Source organism: Rhipicephalus microplus, unplaced genomic scaffold (genome assembly GCF_043290135.1).
Source record: "Rhipicephalus microplus isolate Deutch F79 unplaced genomic scaffold, USDA_Rmic scaffold_14, whole genome shotgun sequence".
NCBI lineage: Eukaryota > Metazoa > Arthropoda > Arachnida > Ixodida > Ixodidae > Rhipicephalus > Rhipicephalus microplus.
Genome location: NW_027464587.1, coordinates 18205298 through 18217777, shown reverse-complemented (window position 1 = coordinate 18217777; position 12480 = coordinate 18205298). Strand labels below are relative to the sequence as shown.

The 12480-nt window shown below is 45.2% G+C and overlaps 1 protein-coding gene across 1 annotated transcript in view; it reads right to left on the bottom strand.

The window, feature by feature from the left end:
• Positions 1-739: 739 nt before the first annotated feature.
• The window catches only part of HDAC3 (histone deacetylase 3), a 148673-nt gene continuing 136932 nt past the window's right edge, over positions 740-12480 (bottom strand). The window contains exon 9 of the mRNA XM_037432381.2: positions 740-1460. Coding sequence (XP_037288278.1) covers positions 1242-1460 — 219 coding nt within the window. The 3' untranslated portion in view covers positions 740-1241. The remainder of the gene's footprint in view (positions 1461-12480) is intronic.

The following is a 12480-nucleotide window of genomic DNA, read 5'->3' as shown; positions in this document are numbered from 1 at the left end:
TTAGTGAAGCACTGCTGTTGATAATTTTGACTTTCAAACGTTCCCAAATATTTATATTTTACTGACATAAATTGATATTGCCTTTGGTGTGCATTCGCTTTAATGTCCACTCTATCATACTGCCACAAGTTAGACATTCGCAGAAGACGTGTGTAGAGTACAGCATTTGTAAAAGCTGCTGCATAAGTGGCAAGGAAAGCACACCATGTAACATGCCACCATGTTGCGCCACGAGACCGGCATGATACTTCAGAATTGGAGAAGAGGCTGATGAAGTTCGAAGTAACTAGCAAGAAATTGTCTAGCTGACAATATATTTAATTTAGGTTTTGAGTTTACGAGCACAAGTTCACCCTAACTAAATATTTTAAAAAGTAGTAGGTACTTCATTTATTGGTAACAATATACAACCCTTGGCTTATAACATTGCATTTTTCATCAAGCTTTTCGCATGAGACACTCTAGCACACCTCCTTGTGCAGTGCAAAGCAAGTCAGGTGCGAACCCAAACCTCCTCAGTGATGCCTGGGAAATGCTAGATTTTCATTCGCAAGCATTTCTACGATAAATGTTCTTTCTCTCTCGGAGCCAGCACTGTACTGAAGGGTGGTCTGGGAGAGAGCTTTGCTCGTTAAACAGCCGCACGAGCAATGTCATTGCAACTGTTCAAAAGCTTTGCATTTACCGCTCGTTGGCTCGTATTCTAGCATCGAGAGTTTTGAGGCACCAGACCAGCATCTCAGTGCATACACAAGTTTATTTTCTGATTCGACAAATGGTAGCACACAAACATGGTGAGTTGGCTTGGGAGAATAAGACTCATGTCTTCAAGCAGCTAATAGCTGAATTCATTCAAAACTATACGTTACTTCAAGATATTTACCAAGTTTATTTCTCAACAGAAAATACCAATTTACTTATGCCTTGGCCTCTTTAAACAAGTGATGTTTGCAACTTGACAGTTCTGTTCATTCAAGTATGCCAACACATAGGTGACAGATTATTTTCCATCATGGCTGAGGGGTGCATTGGAGAAATTCAAAATAAAAAACTTGTATTTTTTTCAAAAACAGCACTAGTAACAGAGTCACAACAGATAATTGGGGATATATAACAGTCGGCGTTGCAGCACAGTATGATAAGCAATGCACTTTTTTCTTTTTCTAAAAACAGAGCCCACCACGAGTGGGCTACTAATGTCCGGAGCAGTCACGCGGCGGAAGCCCAGCCAGCGGCAGCAGTCAGGCCTCGACCGCCAGCGGCGTTGTGTTGCCGGAGCTGCTCGGGCTGGCCGCGTCCTCAGGGGGGCCCGGTGAACTGGCCGGCTGCTTGCGCGAGTAGGGCAGCATGTCCGGTGGCACGTGGTGCATCTGCACACTCGGTGCGTGCACCAGGCACTTGAGGTTCTCGGCCACGGCGCGCACGATGGCCTCCAGGTACTGCTTGCTGTTGGCGTTCTCCTGCATCATGGGGGTGTGCACGCAGTGGTCTGCAAATACTTCCATCATTCCTTCCTCACCTGCACTGGCCATTACAGGTTCTATATCGCCTGGACATGACAAGGTCATTCGTAGGTTTGTGCGAATAGTAACTACTTTTAGTTCAAAGGGAATTTAAAGCGATATAATTTTGAATAGTACGTATCAGATATTAAAAAAAAAGGCATATAACTAACCTGCAGAACATCTTTTTTTTAAACTGAGACAAGGCATGCTCACAGGTCATTCTAATCAGGTATTTCAGTAGAATGAAGTTGTTTATGTTATGTTCTAAAATCTACAACAATTGGAGCATACAATCCACTATAACAAGCTTCTAAACTTAGAAAGTGGTGCATCAATCTCGGGGTAATGTGTTGTTCCTACCTCGAAGCTTCACAATGTGCTTACAAAGTGCCAATAATTTAAATTTGAATCAAAGCAAATACAAATACTTAAATATTCATTTGAATATCCGAGGCATTCAAATATTGACGCAAACCTGGTCTGCTTAAAAACGAACACTACTAAACAATCATGACGGACAAATTCAACTCAAGAAAAAGGACTTGAGTGCACTCGTTTTTTATTCTGGTGGTTCAGAACGTGTCGACATCTATTTTCTTTATTCCGGGAAGTGTGAAGGGGGCTCTCCTTGGTCAGGCACACCATCAAAACGACCAAAGGCATGCTCAACTTCACTTATGCACACAGACCTCCTTCAGCAGGGCGGCCTCTCTATTGAAGCACGCACAGCTGAGCTATGCCTTCCTTTCAGTGTAGCAACCGTAAAACCATACAATGAATCTACAACGTATCCTCTTGATGCGGCAGGTTCTCTATGCAAGCTGATACTTTCGCACCTTGAATACCAGCTTCACTGAGCTCTGTGCTGCCAAAGATGATAATATTGTCTATGTAGCAGAGGACCCCCTTGAAACCCTGCAGGATTGTAGTCATGGGTTGCTGAAATGCGGCTGGAGCAGATGACAATTTGAAGCACACTCTTTTACACTAGAAAAGGCCGTCATGCGCAATGAAAGCCGTCAGGTCTCTGCTGTCAGGATGAAAGGTAACTTGGTAATATGCAGAGGCCAAGTTGATCTTTGAGAAGTAACGTGCACCATTAAGAGAGTGCAGTAGCTCTTCCATATGAGGCTTAGGAAAGCTATCTACTACAATTGCTTTGTTGGGCTCTCTAAGCATAGGCGGATGCTATCATCTTTGTTGCGGATGACAACTATAGGAGAGATCCATTCAGAGGTATTAGCCCTTTTAATTACATCATCGGAGAGTAGCCGCTAAAGCTTGTCACGAACTGGCTTGCGCAGGGAAAGTGGGAGGCATCTCAGCTTCTGCACTACTGCAGGGACTGACGACTTCATTTTGACCTGATGCTGGATGCCTTTGGCCAGGCCAAGGCTCACTGAATACAAATGTGAAGACTTAGCTCATAACAGAGCAGGCATATCAGCAAGCTTGCAGTAACTGCGCCGTCTGTACACGTAGATGTTGCTGTTTTCTGACTAATGGTCTCTGAAGCTTCGGCAGCCATGCACAGACAGCGTAGCTGACTGCCTACATTGTGCAGCCCTAAAGCTAGCACCACGTCCAGACTCGGAAAAAAAGTTCCTACGGGGGTGACATGAAATGCTATCATGGCTGTTTCCCCTTTAAACGAGATGCTTGCTTTAAATTGGCCCACTATGAAGATCTTCTGGCGTTGGAAGTCCAAGAACGTAAAGGCAGAGCTGGTCAACTTAACCCCTTCGAACATGCTTCCAAATTCTTGTTCCCTCATAATTGACACAGCTGATTCAGTCACGATCAAAAACTTAGCGACGCGCAGCTCTGAGCTCAAGGTGACTGGCGTGACTCCTACATCAATGCTGCTGACCCGCAGGTTGTGGGATCAAATCCTCGCTGCAGAGGCTGCATTTTCGATGGAGGCGGAAACGTTGTAGGCCCGTGTGCTCAGATTTGGGTGTGCGTTAAAGAACCCCAGGTGGTCGAAATTTCCGGAGCCCTCCACTACGGCGTCTCTCATAACCATAAGGTGGTTTTGGGACGTTAAACCCCACATATCTATCAACTACTACATCAACCTAAACGCCCCTGCGCCTGTCTTTGTGAACAGTGACTAGGCTAATGACATACGATTCATCATGTTCAGGAACTACCGTATTTACTCGCATGATCCTCGCACTTTTTTTGCCAAAAAACCGATGAAAAGTTGGGGGGTGCGAGAGTTACGCGGGGAAAACTTTCTACAAAAACATTTAGAGCAAAAAAGAAAACGAAGTGGCTGCAAATCGGGATTCTGACACCAGCAACTAACAGCAAGCTTTAAAAAGTACTAATTAAAACTTACCTCAACAATAAAAGCAGAGGTTCAACACAAGACAAGCTTTATTTGAGACACAAAAGAGTGGAAGCATATAGTCGAGAATTAGAATACCATACGCAAAGCTTGCGGACGTTGCGAGCGTAGCGTTAGCGTTCATCACACAACACGAGCCCTCAAAAGGTAAGCGTGCGACGTCAGTAGAGAGTTTCAGTGCTGGGTACCCAAGCTCTTGGGGCGCTGCGGACTTGGGGGCGCGCGGCGTTGCGTACCCAATCCATACACAACTGGAATGCCTTATAGAGGCGCGCCCATAAACGCAAGCCGCACGAAGGTCACACGCACTCACAGCGCCATAGCATCTTGTCACGTAGGTATTATAAAACTATTTTTATGATTTAAAATGTTAAAATAAACATACATAGTGATCAGGACACTTTTTTTATTGTGTACAGTATCGGCATTTTGTGACACTTTGTGCAACCACAGTCATGAACATGTTAGCTTACGCGTAATGTTTTTGAGGTGAAAATGAATGAAAAGGTTACTCATTTGTAATATTGTCGCTGGGCAGTTTTTGCACCAGATGTACAATGCACAATGTTTCTTGAATAACAATGTTGTGGTTGTCTGTTTCACTATGGCCACGCTAGATGGCGCCACCTATTCGACTGGTCGGGGGCTGGCATACATTTAGTTTCCATGTTCCAGGCCATTCAAGCTTTGGTAATCTGGCTGAAACCATGTAATCCCTAAAAGTGCTCGCACTTTGGCTTATTTTAACTCGACGGCTAGAGTATCCGCAGTGCGGATACCGTGAGTTCTTGCGAAGGTGGACCTTACAAGGCGGCCGATCCATGCTGTCTGAGATTTCGCACCTTTGTGCCATGCTATTTGTATAGTGACTAGCCACTATAATATTTGTGCCTAAAACTCCAAAGTTAAAGCGGTGGCTCTGGCCAGCCCCGGCTTTGCTCGCCGTGAAGGTAACATGATGCGCCAGCATGTGCGCCGGGGCAGCTTATCTCCGCTAGGAGGCCAGTGGTGGCAGCGTTGTTTATGGCCACGCGGACGCATGGCCCCATCGCGCCAGCAATCTTGCGACGCATCTGTTTGGGGTTTCGCGCATGCGCAATACCACCGCCCCAACGTCCTGGGTACGCAAGCCGATTGGGTACCCAGCACTAAAACTCTTTAGTATTGGCATGATGGCTATTTAACAGAATCGTTGGCAGTTTCCTTCTGAAAATGAAGTTTACCACCAATCCCAGTTTTAGGCACACGGCAGGCCCAACGCGTTTTGGTGGCTTTCAGCTGCCGTTAGCAGTCACAAAACTCGTAGACTCCAAAGGGCCTACCGGCGGCCCTGTTACCGTTGTTTAGTACATGATCTATCACTTGCAACTTGAAATCAGCCGTACAGCTTCAGTATCGCCTCATAATGTGACAACATTACCGACACAACATACAAAACACGCCGCAACGCGCACTGGCCACTTCGGCTTGGCTTGGAATGAATCTCTGTGCAATAGTTCGCTTGATGCTTAAGAGATGGCGCCAGATGGCATGCGCTATTTGAGAAGCGATTGAGAGAAATGGGGGAAAAGCGTTGGGCTAGGAAGGTTTTCAACTACTTGTACATGAAGAATGTCGATACAAAATGGAGGAAGCGAACCAGGAAATTGACTGGTAAATACTTAGAAAACAGCAAATGGCCAAACCAAAAAGAACTATCGGTTAAGAAGAAAGTGAAGGAAACGGAGACTAACAAGTGGAAATTGGCATGATTAAGAAGTCCGCACTAGAGATCTATCGAACTAACTTTTAAGCAGGAAATTGCAAAGGAAAGGATCTATGATAATACTCGCGGTAGTTCTCTACTGTTTGAGGCCAGGACGGGAGCATTGCGAACCAAGACATATCGGGCCAAATACGAAGGGGTAAACACAATATGCAGTGCATGTGGAGAGGAAGAAGAAACTGCCGAACACTTGATAATGTTCTGTAAAGGGCTTCACCCTACAGTTCAAGATGATAGCGCAGAGTTTTTCAAAGCACTGGGGTTTAGGGCCAGGGGGGGGGCAAAATAGACTTTATGCGGGTAGAATTAACTAGAAGGAGGTTATCTCATTGGTGGCTAAAGTGAAGGCACGAGTGAAAATGAAACCCTTCACTGCAAAGTGCGAATCCTCAACCTCACTATTCAAGGAAAAAAAATAAATCTAGTTTTTGGTTCTTTAAGTATTGCGGGTTGGTGGCGCTAGCCACCGCCTGATCTAAAGGGTACAGCCATATCCATCCATCCATCCATCCATCCATCCATCCATACATCCATACATCCATACATCCATCATCATCAGTGGCTGGAAAGAGAAGACGTCTTTATTGCAGCAGTTTTCGGGGGTGCGATAATTACTCGAGGAAAAAAAGAAATCGGATTTTTGTTGGGCGATGTGGGGGGGTGCGAGAATTATTCGAGTGCGAGGATTACGCGAGTAAATACAGTACTTCTTAGATGCAAGCCGGGCGTTGTCCTCGTGCTTTGCGTGAGCTACTACACCACGGAGTACTACACACTCGCATGAAGGGGCCACGGCGGCCACAGGCGAAGCAGGTTCAACCGCGAGTGGGGCATGCCGTCGGTTCACAGTGACGTGAGCTGCAAAGGGCTTGTTTTCTTTTGTTAGACACAATATTAATAAGATATAACAGACAGTAATGCCAAAGAAAGTATGGTAGGTGTTATTAGAAGTAATTGTAATGTAAATTTGAGGAAAGAAAAGTGGACATAAAGATAACTTGCTGTGGGCAGAAACCGAACCTGAGACCTTCGATTAACACGTCAGATGCTCTACAAACTGAGCTACTCACTACAGTCGAACCCCGCTACATCCAAACTGATGGGGCACGAAAAAAATTTCGGTGAGGCAAAATTTTTGTTGTACAGTCGAACACCGATATATTGAACTCGAAGGGGATCGCGAATCAGTTCATTATATGAAAAATTCAATATAGAAAAATAGAAGCCCCAAGAGCTTACCTATAGCGGATCATCACCTACAATAGGCGTATTCAAGAAAGACAACTAATTCCGCACACACGCTGCAACATAATGATTTATTTGCGTGAAAAAAAATCACTAATCTTGGCCTGCTAATCACTGACCAACACCTGGGGGGAACTTCGAGCAATCAACATCCCAGATGAACTCACCGTTGATGCGTTCGTTCGAGCCGATGACTATGTAGTCGTGTACGAGGAAGTGACCATCGAGGCCATTATCGAAAGCGTGCGCGAAGCTGACGACACTGAGGACCAAGAAGAGACGTACGCAGAGGAACTCAACCCGCGGGTTGTTTTGGATGCGCTAGAAAACTCTTTGCTCCTTCTTCGGCGCACATGACAACGACTTAGCAATGGACCACTTCTTCCAGTGCGAAGGGAGAGCTTTGAAGATGTTGCATAGCGAGGGTCGGCAAAGTAAGTTGACCGACTTCTGGCAATAAATTTTCGTTCTGCTGGCCGTATCACTGTTTTTGTGGTTTCATACTCGCGGCAACGAAATTATGGCGAAAACGAAATTTTTCAGTTTTCCCGGCAATTTCGTTATTGCGGGTTTCGACTGTACATTGAATCTGCTATGGCCCACTTAAGCTGCCATTTGAAAATAATACGCTAAGCCTGACGCATTATATGCGAGAAACTGTGCCGCAACATTGGCCCACGGCAATTTCGTAGCGAACAAAGACCACCAATTTTTCGTAGCTACACGGGAACGTTTGCAGTCAAATTTTCTCGATTAAGGGTGTCATCGCAGTTGGCTGCTACTTAGTACTTGCTTTAAAAACTACGCCACATTAGACAGAGCTTGCCTTTTTTTTAAACCTTCGTCCCGGCCGTTTCGCGTTGTTTCCAAAGCAGTGATTTTACTCAACCTCAATCTAATCAACTGCCATTTGCACCACTCTGTCGTGGTGATATTTTATTTTATTAGCGACATATCACACTCAGTATGATGCGGCATCATGATAAGGATTTACTGCTATATGTGCCGAGGTAATCAGATCATGTGGCATAATTGTCAATCGCAAAGAGATACTTTATCCGGAGCTGACTGAAGTAATCCATCTTCCTGGTTTTTTCTTTCAAGGCAGAAAATATATCTAGATTAAGTCCAAAACTGCCTTTAAACCACTGCAGGTATTTTCGCAGGCAAGCTCACCCCAGCAAAACAAATATATTTTCCTTGCGCAGGTGCTCATAGACTCTTAGGCAGCGCATTCGCATCAAAGGCACTCGACTATCCAGTTCTTATCGTACGACATGCCTTTCACAGATTGTCGTTGGGCAGCAAGAAAGCAGGTCTTCACAGCCAGTTGCTGCTTTTCAGCGAAGGATGCTATTCTTTCTTGCACTGCTGATTCATTCAGTGTCTCATTCTGGACTTTCATATGGGCCTCTTGTCTCTTCCGAAGAGAAGAAAGAGCTAAAAAAGAAAATTCCTCGTGTTTCGTTTTCTTCTCCCTTGGTGTCTCAGGTTTTCCGCGCCCATGTTTCCTGCTTTGCAACTCACACACTGCCACGCTGACTTTGAGCTCTCGTGTTGCCCTTGCCCCTCGCCACTGCGCTTGTAAACCTGCAGCGTCGGCAACTCAACAAAAAGAAAAAAAGTCGTTCTTTCGTTCCCCCCCCACCCCACCCTCCGCACCATCACGCGTCTTCCGAAAAGCAAGGCGTTCGTTCGCTGTCTGCTTGCGTACCACTCCGGTGGCCGCGACAGATTTCAGAACACGAGTTCGTAGTACTGAGGCATTGTTAAAATATAACACGAAACTAAACTAGCGCTCCTTGTTTTGAAGTACGTAGCAAGAAAATAATTTTACACTAAATCTATTAGCAGTCAGTATGGAATTTTTTAAAAGTTCGTTAATCTGGAAGGTTTGTTAATGTGGTGTTCGTTCTACCTCGATTTCAATGTATATTCCTATTTTCTTTGCAGCGCCAGCTGCTTCGAGCAAGCCTTTTTCTCTTCGCGTCATCTCATCGATAGATATCTGTATCAGTCTGATAAAGGCTGCCGTGGCACGCAGTAGTTTTTTGTCACGAATAGCAAAGCCACCGAAGCGCAACAACATTTCCTCTCACCTGGCATTGCAGCTTGCTGGGGTGAGGAGGTCCAAGCACACTTGCCAATAAAGGTTTTCCTGCCTTATGTTGTCCTCTCATTGTGCTTAAGCAGTGAGTAATAACATCACATTTCTTCATCTCATCGAAATAGCAGCTGACAAGAGCGAGCAATTTACGGCAACGAGTTCGATGCAGACAGCGTCGGCTAGCTAGGTGCTGCATAGGTGGAGCCACGGTCGAAAGAAGACACTGGTGTAAGAGGAATAGTTGGCGTTACTTTCATTTTATTCAGAGGCTTTACCCCACATTAGCACAGCCACAAGTCTTGCTCAGTTGCTGTTAAACCTAATTGAGGCTAATCCACGATACGTGCGTACAGCACAAATGACTTCAGAGGAGGAGGAACTGAGCTCGTGCTGGTTTGTGATGATGATAGTTTTGTGTCACGACAACAAGCTAGAACAGCTTCGCCGCTAAAGAAAAAGAAAGAATGTGACATGGGCGCGTTGTACGAAGAAGGGTTGTCTAGGCGCCATAAGACATTTCGCTTCAACCACTTGCCAGACGTTCTATGCGTACACTATGCACCAAACAAATGCCCATGCCCACATCACGTGCATGGTAGCACTGCTCAGATTTTCTCTTTTTTTTTTTTGTCTGAAAAGTAGTTACATCATCGTATGAACGCAAGCATCACATGTGTGACCTTGATTCCATTATCAATGAGGGCGCTGCTCCGCAAATGTAAAGGCTTTGCTATGCAGGCTTCTTCTGCGCGAGCATCTGCAGGCGGATGTGTAAGCTTGGCAGGCTAATGCCGAATATACCGTAGCCTACGAGTTTTGTGTTCTCTACTGGTGACGGCAGCGGAAAGCCACAAAGGCGCGTTGGGCCTGCCATGTGCCTAAAACTGGGATTGATGGTAAACTTTATTTCTTCAGAAGGAAACTGCGGACGATTCTGTTAAATTGCCATCAGCCCAATATTGACGTCCTACGCTTACTTTTTGAAGGCTCCTGTTGAGTGACGAACGCTACTGCTATGCCCGCAATGCCCACAAGCTTTGCGTAAGGTATTCTAATTCTCGACTATTTGCTTCCACTTTTTGTGTCTCAAATAAATTTTGCTTTGAGTTGAACCTCTGCTTTTATTGTTGAGGTAAGTTCTAATTAGTACTTCTTAAAGCTTGCTGTAAGTTGCTGGTGTGAGAATCCCGATTTGCGGCCACTTCGTTTTCTTTTTCACTGTCTACGTTTTCGTGGAAAGTTTTCCCAGCGTAATTCTCGCACCCCCAACTTTGCATCGGTTTTCCGGCAAAAAAAAGTGCAAGGATTCTGCGAGTAAACACGGTAGTTGTGGCAGCTGTTCTCCCGACCACAAACCCAAACTCGCTACCCTTGGTGGAGCCCGTGAGCGAGACCTCTTCCCCGCCTGATCTTATGTTGTCTATATGTGACATGCCAAGTTATGAACCCGTAGGGTAGGCCTAAGGAGCAATAAGCGCGCTACTATCTCATCGATAGCAGCCACAGAAGTGCAGTTTGGTGAACAGTCAATGAAAAACTTTGCAGTAACTTCGCTCTGAAAGGGGTCAATGGATGGAAACGAACTTCATATTACAAAAGCAGCAACTCAAATCATTTACGAGAATGAGGACATGCACTTGCAACACTCCTAGTGCTGGTTCGCGGCCGCCATTGCCTTTGGCATCGTGCCTGAAAATCGAAAGCATGCAGAAGTTCGGTCGGCTATAGCTAGTCGATGACTTTCTGCTACAGCACTTTTCTGTTTTTTTCTATGTGTTCGTTTTGTTGGCACAGCCAGTCTCTAAACGTTAGCTTTTCAACATTTGCAAATTTAAAGTAATTCCCAACGAACTACACTACTCGATATTCGGAACAGCATGGCTGCCTGTTCGTCACTTGTTGCACCTGCAAAGTCTTTCAAAAAGGGTGTTTTGGTCATAGTGCACATAGTACTCACTTTTCTGGCGATGCATTCAGTGGTACAATAGAAAGGCAGTCTGATTAGCACCTCTGCACAGGCATGTACATTCGACCACTTAATCTACGTGTGCTCACTGCCACTGTAGCATGATGAGAGCACGTGAGGACAGGCATATGCTTGAGTGTTTAATGTCGAACGATTACTAGTTTCATTTTTGAAATATGAAAATACCATAATTGGCAAAGCTTTATCCCAGAATAGCGAAAATGTAGGAGAATGTAGCAGGGCTGGTCTTTTGGCGCAACTGCATACCTGGCAACCTAGGAGCGTGAATATTCGGGAGACCGCAGCTGGGGTATTACCGAGACAGATATTTGCAACCCGCTGTTGCTACTTCCATCCACTGCAATCGCGAAAGCACAACGTTTCAGAGCCTCCACCATAGCGTTTTCGGCATCTGCAGACGTTTTCCCGATGATGGCAGTTGCTCTTGCATGTCTGAACCTGTACCGCTTCGTGTCCTCGCACTTCGGAAACATTTTCCGAAACAACGGTCTTGCATAATCATGGATCACCGCTTAGCAGCAAGTTGTGTTCCCCAATAAATCCTGTTGATACATAGGAATTCTGCGCAGATTGCGCAGTCTTCACAGCTCTTTTTGAACAAACTTCCTACGTTACGCTGCCCTTTCACAGCACATAGTTCCGACGCTTCTGTGAAGCGATGTGCACCTTTATCTTGGCGTTGCCAACATGTCAAATGCTTGCGTTACAGGTGCACATGGTACAGAATCCATATACTTGTGACCTTTCCATGCAGTCATGAAGCACCCAAACTCCACTGTGTGTGAGTCTAGAGACACTTGCAAATACTTCTTTCTTTGACACCGCCATCGAACTTCCAATTGAACTTGGGGAAACACGCAACCCACACAACCACATAAAAAACACAAGTGACGCATCGCAGGTCTAGGGTGTGAAATGCAGGGGTAGAGACACAAAAGGTAACGCAGGAGCTGCAGTACCTTACCCCCTTCGGTACGGTGGCGAGCACATCTCACGGTTGCCGGCCTTGACTCAGATGAGCAGTACTATAGAATATGCTTAGCGGTACTCGACAGTATGGTTAAAAATTGAAATGAACAATAGAAGTGTAGTGAAGTGTGCACTTTCACAGCACCTCAACTGTGGCAGCTGGAAAGGTTGATGAAAGCGCACGAATAAAAAATATGGATCAGCTATGGCGGCCGCTTTTTGGGAGGTTCGAGCAAGCATTCATACAATCTGGAAAGTTGGTAGGTATGCAAATGATGCAGCTATCACACCACTGCACATTGTAATATACATTCAACAAGCAGTGTGGCGCTCAAACTTCAATATAAAGAGCACTGGTTATAAAGAATTATTGGTTATAATGACGTAAGTTAAGAATAATTTTGTCATAGATAAAGTGTTATGAAAATACCTTTCTAACAATTTTAAGACATAATGAAGCGTTTTCGAGATAGATGTGATTTTGTTATACTAAGCTTCGAGTGTACTGCCATACGATAGGCATTCGAAGAAAGCTAGTAAAACGTGAAA